The sequence below is a fragment of the Aquarana catesbeiana genome, linkage group LG05, assembly GCF_042186555.1.
Source record: "Aquarana catesbeiana isolate 2022-GZ linkage group LG05, ASM4218655v1, whole genome shotgun sequence".
In the NCBI taxonomy this organism is placed as follows: domain Eukaryota; kingdom Metazoa; phylum Chordata; class Amphibia; order Anura; family Ranidae; genus Aquarana; species Aquarana catesbeiana.
In genome coordinates, this window is record NC_133328.1 from 474,064,796 (window position 1) to 474,081,648 (window position 16,853).

The following is a 16,853-nucleotide window of genomic DNA, read 5'->3' on the forward strand; positions in this document are numbered from 1 at the left end:
CATGGGACCAATATTTTAGCTGGATGAGTGGGTGGCAGAAGGTGCTCGCCCAGATACGGGTAACAGTATTAATAATCCTGGTTCTTTTAGCCCTGATTGTATGCTGTATTCTACCTTTCATAAAAAGTTAATGAGCAAGGCTGTAAACAATAGCACACCTACATTTCTCCACCAAGAAGAAGAGGACCTCCTTATGATGGAAGATGACAAACCGTTCACTCCTCTAGAGTCACTCCCTGTCCAAAATCTCACAATCCTATAGGGTTATAGGGATAGATAGCGCCTGACTGCACCTCTCCAGCTGTATCGAGGAGGGAAGTGAACAGTTGCTGCCCAATTCTATATACAGCCTAAAAGAGTTGCTGAGGAGAAGGGCCAGGCCAAAGTGGGACCTTTAGTATTAGGGACAGAAAAGAGAAAATAGTCATTTTAGGGGGGATTGTGAAGGAATGTGATGTAGATAATAATAATAGTAATCTGAAAATGTCTATTTTCTTATGTGCATACATATTTTTCTCCTTACTCATTATATAAGTATACAGGTTTGCTCTGTTCCTATATTTTCTCAAGATGGCGGGTACCCCCTACATCCCACACATCAGAAGAACGCGGAACTGAAGATAAAACCAAAGATCAGCCAAACCTCGTTATGAACATTCTCCATTTTCTTTTTCTATCTTAACCAATGAGATGTACCTATTAGACTAACATAGCAATGACGTATTTGTGTGTATAAAACATTAACACCGCCTTGAATAAAGTGAAGTGTAAAAAGTAACGGTGCTGAGCGTGTCTCAGAGTGTTTACTTTTATATGCATGCATATCCACACTTTTCAAATTAGAGACAGCAGCAGATAACCTTGGGCTCGATTGGAACTCTTAATCATTTCCATAACAGCTGCAGCCCACTAATGGTGCGAAATACAAAAGAAAATTCTTAGAATTTTCTTTTGAAAATCTTATCTATCGAAATTCAACCCGTATATGGCCTGCTTTAGTTACATTACATTTTAGATGGCTCTTGAGAGAACAAGAAAAAAAGTACGTCTCCGTTCCCAGTCGAAGCCTGTTGAGGGGAAACGCGTCGGTTGGAGCAAGTGGCTGTGACGCCATCACGTTCTCTTTTTTTCCTGTGCAGTTAGTTGGTTCAATCCTATGCTGCTGGATGCTAGCCGTATGCTAGTTTTTTTTATCCGCTCTCTTTTCCTATGCATTTGCCGTGTGGTTTGGATTTCAAGTTTGCAGTTTGTTCAGCGTGATGTGACAATTTGCTGTGATTAATTGCTGTGAATTCATAAGTGACTTTAGTAAAAACTTTTGGAAATACATCTGCACTATGAAGTCTCCCCCCCTTTTTATATTTTACTGAGGGGTTAACTCCAAGACGGTCTGTGGAAGGAAAAACCGTAATTGAAGGCAATATATTTCCTTCACCTGTGGATCCAACTTGCTAAGATAGAGAGCATTAACCCTCTGGTTGGAAATCAGATGAGGATATCTTTCTCCTTGGATCGAAGTGTGAGTGGGAACCAGTGCTGCCGGCAGGCTAATGCATCAGGCATATACGATCTCTATAATCTGAGATCCAGCATATCTGGTAAGCGGCCCCTTTTTTACACATGTTCAAGCAGGAAGAACATCGATTTCTTTACAAGTGTTGAAGATTTATGGCTATTGTTTCTCTACTACACATTGGGACTATTGTTTATGAGATAAATTAGTTGTTGATATTAATAGATACAATGTAACTCTAAAATAGTGAGATAAAGTGTATCACAATTTGTTTCATTTTCACACTCCTCATTTTTTCCTATTCAGTTCATTACGCTAGAGTCATATTAATATCAGGTTACACTTTTATATATGCTTTTACCACACAGATTATGATGAGATGGGTGTTGACATATCTTGTCTGGTATAATATGTTTGTGATATATTTTTTGTCACATTTTTTTCACATTTATTTTTCACTTAAGTATTCATTTTAATTTTAATTTTATTTTTAATATTTGTAATAATCACTTGTGGATGCGCGCTTGTATTATTTTATAAAAAAGTACAAGAGACACCAAATATAAAGGTTGAAATAATTGGTTTAATTACAGTTAGTCAAGCCAAACTGTCAGGGAAAAAAAAAAAACACCATTCTACACATTTACAGAAAGGCCACAGCAGTTTATCAACATACAGTATAAAAACCCTTAAAAAAAAGAGTGACTGTGAAGCAGACAAGTGTCACTCTGAAATCCTCATAGGTATACATACATTGCACAACAAAAGCATATATCTTCACTGTAAACGGTAATTTACGGGCAATATAGCATGAAGAAATGTACCTATGCTGGAATCCCTAGTTGTGGTTGAAGTCAGTGAATGGCTCTTTCCATCTATGAGCTCCGGGTAAGTGACATTCAGCCAAACAGGATCACTGCTCTAGCACAACTAATTCCGCCAGAGAATTCTGGTAAAGTACTTTGCTTCATGCCAGATTCCGTTTGAATATTTGAATTAGTCTAACCATAAGAGGTAACTATGATGCCTCATATTCAAGGCCCATGCCAGTATGACATGTCTGTATGGATTTACGGAATATTCTGCTTCACAGTAACCAGTTTTTTCCTTTTCATACTCTCAGCGGTAGGTAGAGAGGTTTTGGTTGCTATGGGCAACATAGTTCTTCCTTAGATAAATAAGGCCCATTCTGTTGTAGTAGTGCGTTAATCGCACATTTATGAGACACAACACTAGTTTTCCTGGGGAATAACAGTACATATAGAAACTCAAAGGAGGAAAAAAAAAAAAAAAAAAAAAAAAAAAAAAAAAAAAAAAAAAAAAAATCACAAAAGTGCAGCTCATCCTTTCATTTTCAAGCTTAGAAAAATGAAGGGCATAAGCTGCTTGTTAGATGCAGACAGTAATGCACTCTCCCATATGCATGGTCCCTCGTATCAATGTTCTTTCATAAAACAATAGCAAAGTAACAGCAGTTTTAAAAATACAGTGCAATGGAATAGTTAACAGACGAAACAGGACTGATGATTTTCCAGAAAAAACTAAGAAATGGTGAATGCATTTGATACATTATCATTTTTTTCCCTCATCTATGCAATGCCCTGCTACTTTTCCTTTCAGGTAAAGCAATATTTCGTGTCAGTCATTTATATACCACCATGGCAACCTTGGAAGTGTCTCTAGGTTTAAATATTTATATGTACAATACTGTTTACCATATAATACCATAAAGCTGGCCAATGACTTTTCTTTTGAAGCTGCCAAATAAAATTGCACCTGTGACCGAAATGAAGAATATTTCATTTAAATTGTTCAAGTGGTTCTAAAGCCTAAACATTTTTTACCTTAATGCGTGTTTAGGCATCAGTATACCCCCTCACGCCCCCTTTTAATTACCTGAGCTGTCATTCAATCCAGCACTGTGCCCGTCTGCAGCTCTTCTCTCCCCTCACCTTCTGATCTCTCACACTGTGCCGAGACAGACGGAGCCATTGGCCTCTGCTGCTGTCAATCAAAGCCAGTGATAAGGGGACAGGGCAGAGTCCCACTGTCTGTGTCTATAGATGCATATTACGAGGCTTGGGAGGGAGCATGCATGAGTGCCCCCATAAAAAGCAGCTTTCTATGGGGGCACTCGGCGGAGGGGAGGAGCCAGGAGATTTGAGAAGAGGTATGGAGCCGCTCTGTGCAATTCCATGGCACAGAGCAACCAAGTATAATACCTGTTTATTTATTTTGTTTTTAATGGAGCATTTACAACTACTTCAATTTCACAATTTTTTTGGATTTTTTTTTTTTGTTTGAAAATAAAACAAACTGTCTGATTTTTTTTCTTCAATTTAACTTGGAAAAAAAATAAAAATAAATCAAAACTGATGAAAACTGTAGTTCAATCAGATAGCCCTGATATTGGAAACAGCAAAAGAACAGCAAGGGAGTTTTACAGCTAGTGGTACATAGTGTGTTAATAACTAGGGTTGCACCGATACCCGAGTAGACGTGTAAATGCTCCGATACCTGAAAGCAATACCATTGCAGTGTGTTAATTTTGTATAGGCTCAAATCACACTGCAAAGATTGGCATGTGATTTTTAAAAGAAATGCAGTGTGATTTCTGTCTGAATCCAATGCGGCTTCCTGAACCGCTACTGTGTGAACCCAGGCTTGTCATAGTGTCTTCAGCCTGGGTTCACACAAGAGCAGTGCAGGAAACCACATGTGATTCAAACAGGAATCGCATTCCTGTTCAAATCGCATTTAAATCTTTGAAGTGCAATTTGAGCCTCATTTTGTATGGGTTCAAATCGCACCACAAAAGGTGTCAGTACTCGGTATTGGTGAGTACTTGAGCACAAGTATGGGTACGCGTCAAAAAAACAAAACAAAAAAAACAAAGAAAAAAACAACCACCACAGTATCGGTGCAACCCTATTAATACCCATAAAAACATTGAATTTTCAGCCTTAAGTGGAGGTCCATTTAAAATATTAAAATTCCTTCAAAGTAATATGCATTTGATACTTCAATATTTGTCCTACTGGTTATTTAGGAGTGAACTTATCTGCAAAAAACAAGACTTTTTTTTCTTTAAATTTACAGAACTGTCACTGGTCTAAAACAGAACAAGAGAACACACAAGTCACAGACAATGCTGTCTGCAGACTCATCATACGCTTCTGTATATACCCACATGAGGACTTCAGTTTACACTCATCAGAGTCTTCGATCTTTACAAGAAGTTTAGTCCACTATGAACAAACTCATTTGTTGCATGTAAACATGACTAAAGTACAGTATAGAAAATACTTGAACCATGATTTCTTGGAAGAAAAATATCAAAATACTTGCTTTAAAAATCAAGCTTTAGTGAATCCTTTTATTCCAGTTAAAAATAACATGTGAACAACCCTTGGGGTGTTCACATCCTGAGTTCATTGGTAGGGGCATCTGAAAACATACAGGCTTTGTCTGTAAACTAAGACGTTATGAAGTCCAATCTTCAACTTGATGGATGAGATCCGCTGATAAAATTATATACTAGAAACTGACTGGTACCACAATAGTTCGTTGCAAACAGCTTGCCATCTGGAGTTGGGTCTGAGAATGCAATTTCATCCTTATTCAGATGAGAGCCATATATAAAATGGTTTCTGTTAGGAGAAAATTAGAATCATAAATGGATGAGCATAATAGAAGCATACATTTTTTTTTAAGATCATTATAGTTACATTTTAGCTCATTATAGTTACATTTTTAGTTCATTATAGTTACATAGCATGGAGTGGCTGTGGGAGGTTGGCATTCTTCTTGGTACAATCTATAGCCAACTTTTAAAGTTGTTTTAAAGCCTAAATCTTTTTTACCTTACAGCATTCCTTGCATTAAGGTAATAAAATGTTTAGGCATCAGTATTCCACCTCATCTCCCCTTTTACTTAGCGAGCCCTCATTCAATTCAGCGCTGTGCACATCTGCAGCTCTTCTCTCCCCTCCCTCCATGCCTGATCTCATTCGCTTTGCTGAGGCAGTGGCTAGCCATTCACAGAAAGCCTTTGTATTTTATGAATGATCAGGTTTCTGCCCAGCTCTTTGCCTCAGCCAGTCAGAAGTCATCCTTGTATTCATTCATAAAATACAAAGCTTACTGCAAGAGGCTGAGCAGCACTCAGGCGGACTCAATTTTATTTCGGGAATGAGACAGGAAGTCCCCATCCTGCTGCTGTAACACAGCTGATACATACACAGTTTATACAGTGCTCCTGGTGGAGGCATCAGTTAGTTAAGGAAATAGTTCATTCAGACCAGCTTGATCCAAATGAACTATTTAACCTCTTCCCGTGGGCTTTAACACTGAGAGGCTACATTTTTGTGGCCCTCTGCACACATCTTTAAGTGCTGAGCGCGCGCTCCCAGCACAGTTACCAGAAAGCTCCTGATGCATACTTGCGGTCGGGAGCTTTCCAATCATGTGAGCGCTGTGACAGCCAATCATAGCCATAACATGATCGGAATACCAGCCTTCACAGCATTTAGAACCACTTTAAGGGCCAGGAGGCGGTAAGGGTAATGCCGAGGTAATAGGAAAACTGCATTGTGTAAGATAAGAAAGGGGATTGGATTGGGAAAGGTAAGGGAATTAATTCACATTAGAACATGTGCACAAAAGGTTTTATTTGCAGAGTGGGAAGTCACTGGTCTCTGAAGCAAAATGGGAAGGGGAGAGACTTGCTTCTCGATGGTGCTAAAAGCCTAATGGTCCAGACCCAAACGCAGGAAAGAAAGGATTCATTGCGCAGAGAAATTCCTGTGGGAAAATCCTTTAGACTTGCACCAAAGTATACCCTCCATGTCTGATGATAGACTTTGTGGAATGTGGACTTCTGAACGTTGAGCACTGGACGAATCACAGATTCAGAGTTGATCACCAAGCAGTTTTTTTTTTTTTATTACTGCATTGGTGTCAGTTTGTGACAGTTAGTGTGGTAGGGCAGTTAGGTTTAGCCCCCTTTAGGTCTAGGGTACCCCCCTAACCCCCCTAATAAAGTTTTAACCCCTTGATCACCCCCCCGTCGCCAGTGTCACTAAGCGATCGTTTTTCTGATCGCTGTATTAGTGTCACTGTGACGCTAGTTAGGGGGGTAAATATATAGGTTCGCCGTCAGCGTTTTATAGCGTCAAGGACCCCCATATACTACCTAATAAAAGGTTTTAACCCCTTGATTGCCCCCTAGTTAACCCTTTCACCAGTGATCACCGTATAACTGTTACGGGTGACGCTGGTTAGTTAGTTTATTTTTTATAGTGTCAGGGCACCCGCCGTTTATTACCTAATAAAGGTTTAGTCCCCTGATCGCCCGGCGGTGATATAACTTAGGTTTTAGGGTCAGATAGGGTCTGCGTCGCCCCAGGCAGCGTCAGGTTAGCGCCAGTACCGCTAACACCCACGCACGCACCATACACCTCCCTTAGTGGTATAGTATCTGAACGGATCAATTTTTGATCCGATCAGATCTATACTAGCGTCCCCAGCAGTTTAGGGTTCCCAAAAACGCAGTGTTAGCGGGATCAGCCCAGATACCTGCTAGCACCTGCGTTTTGCCCCTCCGCCCGGCCCAGCCCAGCCCACCCAAGTGCAGTATCGATCGTTCACTGTCACTTACAAAACACTAAAACACACAACTGCACCGTTCGCAGAGTCAGGCCTGATCCCTGCGATCGCTAACAGTTTTTTTTGGTAGCGTTTTGGTGAACTGGCAAGCACCATCCCCAGGCAGCGTCAGGTTAGTGCCAGTAGCGCTAACACCCACGCACGCAACATACACCTCCCTTAGTGGTATAGTATCTGAACGGATCAATATCTGATCAGATCTATACTAGCGTCCCCAGCAGTTTAGGGTTCCCAAAAACGCAGTGTTAGCGGGATCAGCCCAGATACCTGCTAGCAACTGCGTTTTGCCCCTCCGCCCGGCCCAGCCCACCCAAGTGCAGTATCGATCGATCACTGTCACTTACAAAACACTAAACGCATAACTGCAGCGTTAGCGATCACAGGGATCAGGCCTGACTCTGCGAACAGTTTTTTTGGTAGCATTTTGGTGAACTGGCAAGCACCAGCGGCCTAGTACACCCGGTCATAGTCAAACCAGCACTGCAGTAACACTTGGTGACGTGGCGAGTCCCATAACTGCAGTTCAAGCTGGTGAGGTGGTAAGCACAAGTAGTGTCCCGCTGCCACCAAGAAGACAAACACAGGCCCGTCGTGCCCATAATGCCCTTCCTGCTGCATTCGCCAATCCTAATAATTGGGAACCCACCACTTCTGCAGCGCCGGTACTTCCCCCATTCACATCCCCAACCAAATGCAGTCGGCTGCATGAGAGGCATTTTATGTCCTCCCGAGTACCCCTACCCAACGAACCCCCCCAAAAAAAGATGTCGTGTCTGCAAGCGCGGATAAAGGCGTGACACCCGCTATTATTGTCCCTCCTGTCCTGACAATCCTGGTCTTTGCATTGGTGAATGTTTTGAACGCTACCATACACTAGTTGAGTATTAGCGTACAGCATTGCACAGACTAGGCACACTAACACAGGGTCTCCCAAGATGCCATCGCATTCTGAGAGACCTGAACCTGGAAACGGTTACAGTTATAAAAGTTACAGTTACAAAAAAAAAAAAAAGTGTAAAAAACAAAAACAAAAAAAAACAAAAAACAAACAAAAAAAATATATAAAATAAAAAAAAATTGTTGTTGTTTTATTGTTCTCTCCCTCTCTATTGTTCTGCTCTTTTTTACTGTATTCTATTCTGCAATGTTTTATTGTTATTATGTTTTATCATGTTTGCTTTTCAGGTATGCAATTTTTTATACTTTACTGTTTACTGTGTTTTATTGTTAACCTTTTTTTTTGTCTTCAGGTACGCCATTCACGACTTTGAGTCGTTATACCAGAATGATGCCTGCAGGTTTAGGTATCATCTTGGTATCATTCTTTTCAGCCAGCGGTCAGCTTTCATGTAAAAGCAATCCTATCGGCTAATTAGCCTCTAGACTGCTTTTACAAGCAGTGGGAGGCCCCCTACCCCCCCACTGTCTTCCATGTTTTTCTCTGGCTCTCCTGTCTCAACAGGGAACCTGAGAATGCAGCCGGTGATTCAGCCAGCTGACCATAGAGCTGATCAGAGACCAGAGTGGCTCCAAACATCTCTATGGCCTAAGAAACCGGAAGCTACGAGCATTTCATGACTTAGATTTCGCCAGATGTAAACAGCGCCATTGGGAAATTGGGAAAGCATTTTATCACACCGATCTTGGTGTGGTTAGATGCTTTGGAGGGCAGAGGAGAGATCTAGGGTCTAATAGACCCCAATTTTTTCAAAAAAAAGAGTACCTGTCACTACCTATTGCTATCATAGGGGATATGATTTAAAAATAAGATAAAAAAGCAAAAAAATAAGTGCACCCCTGTCCCCCCCTGCTCTCGCGCAAAGGCGAACACAAGTGTCGGTCTGGCGTCAAATGTAAACAGCAATTGCACCATGCATGCGAGGTATCACCGCAAAGGTCAGATCGAGGGCAGTAATTTTAGCAGTAGACCTCCTCTGTAAATCTAAACTGGTAACCTGTAAAGGCTTTTAAAAATGTATTTAGTTTGTAATTTGTGCTCAATTTTAAAGCATGTCATGTTTGGTATCCATGTACTCGGCCTAAGATCATCTTTTTTATTTCATCAAACATTTGGGCAATATAGTGTGTTTTAGTGCATTAAAATTTATAAAAGTGTTTTTTCCCAAAAAAATACGTTTGAAAAATCGCTGCGCAAATACTGTGTGAAAAAAAACCATGAAACATCCACCATTTTAATCTGTAGGGCATTTGCTTTAAAAAAATATATAATGTTTGGGGGTTCAAAGTAATTTTTTTGCAAAAAAAAAAAAAAATTTTTCCTGTAAACAAAAAGTGTCAGAAAGGGCTTTGTCTTCAAGTGGTTAGAAGAGTGGGTGATGTGTGACATAAGCTTCTAAATAAAAAATCAAAGGTAATAGTGCGCCAACCAAAAGGAAGAGCGGCCAACACAACAATCAGACAAATTGTGGTAAAGATATGGTGTGGATAAGTGTGGCGCTAAAAGAAAAATATATATGTACGTTATTGAGCAAAGCCAGACCGAATATCATCTGAAAGACAATATGCACAATAAAGTATCTTAATCATATGTGAACTGTTAGCTGACACTAACAGAAATAAGTACTGTGAAATTAAAAGCAAAATATACCCTATAGTGATTGGGTAAAACATGTATAAACTGTTAGCTGACACTAGCAGGAATAAGTGAATAAAAAAGTGAAAAGGATATAAATAAATCCTATAGCAACTACAAATCCCAGAAATGGGAAGGGGTGGTGAAATGAATAAAAGAAACATAAAGCAAAAATTGATATCAAATTCCTAAGACATCACAAAACTGTGCTACCCACAACTGTGTTATCAAACATATGGTGGGAAAGTGGGACTAAAATAATAAGAATGTGGACTGGAAACACATAGACTAATGATAAGAAATCAAACATGAACTCATAAATTGCTGATGTAACTAAAAGTCCAAACACAATGGATGCACATCTGAAAATAAGGCTGAAAAAATCAACGACAACCGGAAATGGTAGTAGGAGTCCCTTAAATCCGGGAATGGCATCCACAGGATGGGGTATCCAGCTTATATGTAAAAGGGATAGGCAAAAGTACTCTTACCAGCAGTGATGGACTCCCAGCCAGCGGCTTGGGAGTCAGACAGGCTTACAATGGAGCAGGAGAAGCAGCTCTTTGTCCACAGCAGCTGAAGATGATAGGAGAACTGTGGCACCCACCAACCGAACCTCTCTGGTCTCACTGACTCTCGGCTTCAACGGTGCAGGTGAAGGGCTGCTCACCAAAGATCGAGCTCCATGGAATGGGTATAGGTCCTCAAGGGAAAAGGGATCAAAAAGAGAGGCTCCCCATGGTGTAAATCAGCTTTTTGAAAAGCTTTATTTAAAACGGAGTAGAAAAAACACACTCTGGCTCATGAATAGAAGCCAGGTATAAAAAGGTATAAAAAGCGCTTAAATCAAATGGTGGCAAGACAGGCATAACAAACCCAACGCGTTTCGTCCGATAGGACATCAACAGGGGTATATGACTGTCTGCCACTCATGCCTGTATATATACATAAACTTATAATTGACAAATAATAGCAGCTGTTCACGCCGTGAGTGCCGCCACTTCCGGGTCGCCGGAAAATGGCGTCAGTATTCTCAGTCAGCCAATCGAAATGGCTCTGAAATAGGCCCATAACCAAGCCTCAATATGAGTAACCCAATCAGGATGTACTATAGACGGCGTCACCTCACACATAACGGCGTCAGGATAAGGTGACAACACTCCTCCAACCCCACAACGGGCCCAGGGGTCAACGCGCCCAATAGGATGCGTCACTCCCCACGACCAATCACGGACGAAAGAGGGGCTAGTGTGCGACATCCAATCAGGGATCGCGCTGAGGGCGTGTGACGTCACTCCGGCAGACGGCCGGAAGTGACAAGGACAATAAAGGCTGTGGGGCGCAAATGCAGACCACGCCTCACTAAAACGGGACACGTGGAAACGAAAACAAACAAAGGCTTGGAACGCAAATGCGGTCCAGCCAGCATAATAAAGGGATAGACACCATAACGGTGTTTGCAGAGCGGCTGACACGGCGCGAACATTGCTAAACAGGGAAAAATCAAAAGAAATGATAATCGCGCCCTCAACGCGATCCCTGATTGGATGTCGCACACTAGCCCCTCTTTCGTCCGTGATTGGTCGTGGGGAGTGACGCATCCTATTGGGCGCGTTGACCCCTGGGCCCGTTGTGGGGTTGGAGGAGTGTTGTCACCTTATCCTGACGCCGTTATGTGTGAGGTGACGGCGTCTATAGTACATTCTGATTGGGTTACTCATATTGAGGTTTGGTTATGGGCCTATTTCAGAGCCATTTCGATTGGCTGACTGAATACTGACGCCATTTTCCGGCGACCTGGAAGTGGCGGCACTCACGGCGTGAACAGCTGCTATTATTTGTCAATTATAAGTTTATTTATATATACAGGCATGAGTGGCAGACAGTCATATACCCCTGTTGATGTCCTATCGGATGAAATGCGTTGGGTTTGTTATGCCTGTCTTGCCACCATTTGATTTAAGCGCTTTTTATACCTTTTTATACCTGGCTTCTATTCATGAGCCAGAGTGTGTTTTTACTACTCCGTTTTAAATAAAGCTTTTCAAAAAGCTGATTTACACCATGGGGAGCCTCTCTTTTTGATCCCTTTTCCCTTGAGGACCTATACCCATTCCATGGAGCTCGATCTTTGGTGAGCAGCCCTTCACCTGCACCGTTGAAGCCGAGAGTCAGTGAGACCAGAGAGGTTCGGTTGGTGGGTGCCACAGTTCTATCATCTTCAGCTGCTGTGGACAAAGAGCTGCTTCTCCTGCTCCATTGTAAGCCTGTCTGACTCCCAAGCCGCTGGCTGGGAGTCCATCACTGCTGGTAAGAGTACTTTTGCCTATCCCTTTTACATATAAGCTGGATACCCCATCCTGTGGATGCCATTCCCGGATTTAAGGGACTCCTACTACCATTTCCGGTTGTCGTTGATTTCTTCAGCCTTATTTTCAGATGTGCATCCATTGTGTTTGGACTTTTAGTTACATCAGCAATTTATGAGTTCATGTTTGATTTCTTATCATTAGTCTATGTGTTTCCAGTCCACATTCTTATTATTTTAGTCCCACTTTCCCACCATATGTTTGATAACACAGTTGTGGGTAGCACAGTTTTGTGATGTCTTAGGAATTTGATATCAATTTTTGCTTTATGTTTCTTTTATTCATTTCACCACCCCTTCCCATTTCTGGGATTTGTAGTTGCTATAGGATTTATTTATATCCTTTTCACTTTTTTTTTTTCACTTATTCCTGCTAGTGTCAGCTAACAGTTTATACATGTTTTACCCAATCACTATAGGGTATATTTTGCTTTTAATTTCACAGTACTTATTTCTGTTAGTGTCAGCTAACAGTTCACATATGATCAAGTTTCATTAAGATACTTTATTGTGCATATTGTCTTTCAGATGATATTCGGTCTGGCTTTGCTCAATAACGTACATATATATTTTTCTTTTAGCGCCACACTTATCCACACCATAAGCTTCTAAATGTTGTGCATAAAATGCCAGGACAGTTCAACCCCCCCCCCCCCAATGACCCCATTTTGGAAAGTAGACACCCCAAGCTATTTGCTGAGAGGCATGTCGAGTCCATGGAATATTTTATATTGTGACACAAGTTGCGGGAAAAAGAAAATTTTTTTTTTTTTTTGCACAAAGTTGTCACTAAATGATATATTACTCAAACATGCCATGGGAATATGTGAAATTACACCCCAAAATACATTCTGCTGCTTCTCCTGAGTACGGGGATACCACATGTGTGAGACTTTTTGGGAGCCTAGCCGCGTACGGGACCCCGAAAACCAAGCACCGCCTTCAGGCTTTCTAAGGGCGTAAATTTTTGATTTCCATCTTCACTGCCTATCACAGTTTCGGAGGCCATGGAATGACCAGGTGGCACAACCCCCCCCAAATGACCCTATTTTGGAAAGTAGACACCCCAAGCTATTTGCTGAGGGGTATAGTGAGTATTTTGCAGACCTCACTTTTTGTCACAAAGTTTTTAAAATTGAAAAAAAAAAAAAAAAATTTTTTTCTTGTCTTTCTTCATTTTCAAAAACAAATGAGAGCTGCAAAATACTCACCATGCCTCTCAGCAAACAGCTTGGGGTGTCTACTTTCCAAAATAGGGTAATTTGGGGGGGGGGGGGGGTTTGTGCCACCTGGGCATTCCATGGCCTCCGAAACTGCGATAGGGAGTGAAGAGTGAAATCAAAAATGTACGCCCTTAGAAAGCCTGAAGGCGGTGCTTGGTTTTCGGGGTCCCGTACGCGGCTAGGCTCCCAAAAAGTCCCACACATGTGGTATCCCCATACTCAGGAGAAGCAGCTAAATGTATTTTGGGGTGCAATTTCACATATGCCCATGGCCTGTGTGAGCAATATATCATTTAGTGACAACTTTGTGCAAAAAAAAAATTGTCACTTTCCCGCAACTTGTGTCAAAATATAAAATATTCCATGGACTCAACATGCCTCTCAGCAAATAGCTTGGGGTGTCTACTTTCCAAAATGGGGTCATTTGGGGGGGTTTTGTGCCATCTTGGCATTTTATGGCCTTCAAAACTGTGATAGGTAGTGAAGAGTGAAATCAAAAATTTACGCCCTTAGAAATCCTGAAGGCAGTGCTTGGTTTTCGGGGCCCCACACATGTGGTATCCCCGTACTCAGGAGAAGCAGCTGAATGTATTTTGGGGTGCAATTCCACATATGCCCATGGCCTGTGTGAGCAATTTATAATTTAGTGACAACTTTTTGTAAATTTTTTTGTCATTATTCAATCACTTGAGACAAAAAAAAAAATAATATTCAATGGGCTCAACATGCCTCTTAGCAATTTCCTTGGGGTGTCTACTTTCCAAAATGGGGTAATTTGGGGGGGGGGGGGTTGCACTGCTCTGCCATTTTAGCACCTCAAGAAATGACATAGGCAGTCAAACTAAAAGCTGTGTAAATTGCAGAAAATGTACCCGAGTTTGTAGACGCTATAACTTTTGCGCAAACCAATAAATATACGCTTATTGAAATTTTTTTTTACCAAAGACATGTGGCTGAATACATTTTGGCCTAAATGTATGACTAAAATTGAGTTTATTGGATTTTTTTTTATAACAAAAAGTAGAAAATATCATTTTTTTTCAAAATTTTCGGTCTTTTTCCTTTTATAGCGCAAAAAATAAAAACCGCAGAGGTGATCAAATACCATCAAAAGAAAGCTCTCTTTGTGGGAAGAAAAGGACGCAAATTTTGTTTGGGTACAGCATTGCATGACCGCGTAATTAGCAGTTAAAGCGACGCAGTGCCAAATTGTAAAAAGTGTTCTGGTCAGGAAGGGGGTAAATCCTTCCAGGGCTGAAGTGGTTAAATCAAACAGCATCAGTTATATAGGAGAAATGATTATGGATGACCAAAAACTTGCTCAATTAACAAGATGGAGACTTTGTAGCTTAATTGAGAAATAAAAACTATTCATTGGTACTCCATCCAAATAGCTCCACTAATTCTAAATAGTGCACTAGCATACCTTTCCTCTCACGGTCCTCTAGCACCACCATGTTGTCACTATGTATTTCTGTACTATCTCCAGATTATTCCTGTGCAAAGAGCGGCTTCTGATGAACCTTACTAAAGCAATGAAGGTCATGTTTGTGGGCCTCCTCTCCCCTTCATCAGCAGCGGGAAAAGGGGATTACAGATAAAATCTCATATAGCCTTTGGTTCCTTAATAGCCGGACTGTCTGCAAACAGCTTAGCAACTGTCAATTACCAATAATCCTATACAGCCTGGTTATAATTACCTTAGACACTCCAGCATCCTGGAAGCAATCTTCTGCCTCCTCATCATTGAGAATACCCAGATGCGGCTTACTCCACAGATAGCCGGCTCGGGAGTAGTAGCACAGCACCAAGCTTTCCCTCTCTCAGAAAATAACTTCTCTGTGTCAGAGGATGGACCTGGATTAAAATCCTCAATTACTCTGTAACCCTATAAAAAAACAAAACAAAACAAAAAAAACACAACAGAGGGCAAATAAATACATGTATATGATTTTTGGACATATTAAATTCAGACTAGTATATACTCAATGAACCACCACGGACTTGGTTTTAAGATGGTCATTGGCAAAATGAGGATTAGCAGAAATAGCCCGAAGGTCTGATTTCAAATGATGTGGCTACAACCTACATTGCTTCTAGATGAGCTTTTTCTCCATTGTGCTCCAATAACCAGCTTTTCTCTATAAAAGGGGTAGGCCAGAGACAGTAATGCTGGGGAGGAAAGTGCTTGATAATGCTGGATGTCCAGGCAGGAAATAAGGGCTCTATCCCACCTGAGAAGCTCAAAGTGTGCAGTGAAATCAAAGTAACTTTCAGTACAGAAGAGGTGCCTGTACAACTGTGCAGGAGCTGAAGTAAGTAGTTGCAGCTCAACTTTAACCAGCAACCATCATGAACAGTGTTCAAGTGTCAGTGGAATTTGGTTAAGGCCTGGTTAAACACCTATGCAGTTTGCTTTTGATCTGTTTCTGCAGTGCTTTTTGCATATGTATTTTTTTTCAGTCTTTTTTATGCTTTTTTTTTTTTTGGGACAGTTCAAAAATCGCAAAAAATGTATCAAAAAGGCACTACATGCTTTTCTACAGTATCTTCAGAATGCTATTAAAGCAAAAAATGCACCGTTTTGAGTTGAAAAAAGGTCCTTGACCCTTTCTTGCATTCTATGCAAAAAAAACCTTCTGTGTGCAGCAGCCCCCCTCTCTAATCTAGCGATTTTGCAGGAGAGGCCTCGGCTGCCCAAGACTCTCCTCCTCATTGGCTGAGACACCAGTAGAGCGCCATTGGCTCCTGTCAAAGTCAGTGAGCCAATGGAGGGGGGGGGGGGGGAGGAGGAGAGAGAGACGAGAGAGAGAGAGAGAGAGAGAGAGAGAGAGAGAGAGAGAGAGAGAGAGAGAGAGAGGAGAGAGGAGAGAGAGAGAGAGAGAGAGAGAAGAGGAGAGAGAGAGAGAGAGAGAGAGAGAGAGAGAGAGAGAGGGAGAGGAGAGACTAGCGCGGGGCTCCGTGTCTAAATGTCGGACACAGGGAGCCGTGGCTCAGCTCGGGTGCCCCCATAGCAAGTTGCTTGCTGTGGGGGGAACTTGTCAGGAGGGGAGGGGGCCAGGAGAGCTGGTGAGGGGACCTGAGGATCAGGGCTGCTCTATGCAAAACCATTACCCAGGGCAGGTTAAGGTATAACATGTTTGTGTTATATTTAAGCTACAGAAAAAAACACGAGATTTTAGTAATTACTTTAAAGTGGGGAGGTGGGGGGGGGGGGGGGGGGGGGGGGGTGTGCAGAAAAAAAAACCCACAGCCCAGCTGGGCCTATTTTTACCATCCCCCTTTACTGCTCATGTGAACAAGCCCCTAAGAGAAGATGGTCTGGCATGTGGCTTTCTTACTTACTCCTAATTCTTCCACTGACACCAACAATGGGGCATAAATTCCTCCACTAACAAAAAATGGGGGGGGGCACTATTCCTGCCCCACTGACACCAACTCTTTTCTTCCCCTAATACCAAGATTTTTTACGCCAACTGGGCACAGTCC

General features: G+C 41.7%; 1 protein-coding gene across 1 annotated transcript in view; it reads right to left on the minus strand.

Annotated features, from left to right (window-relative positions):
• Positions 1-2,078: 2,078 nt before the first annotated feature.
• The window catches only part of LOC141145104 (N-acetyltransferase ESCO1-like), a gene marked incomplete in the record, with an annotated part of 15,375 nt that continues 600 nt past the window's right edge, over positions 2,079-16,853 (minus strand). Inside the window, 2 exon segments of the mRNA XM_073631450.1 lie at positions 2,079-5,163; positions 15,065-15,252. Of these exon segments, the coding sequence (XP_073487551.1) occupies positions 5,013-5,163; positions 15,065-15,252 (339 nt within the window).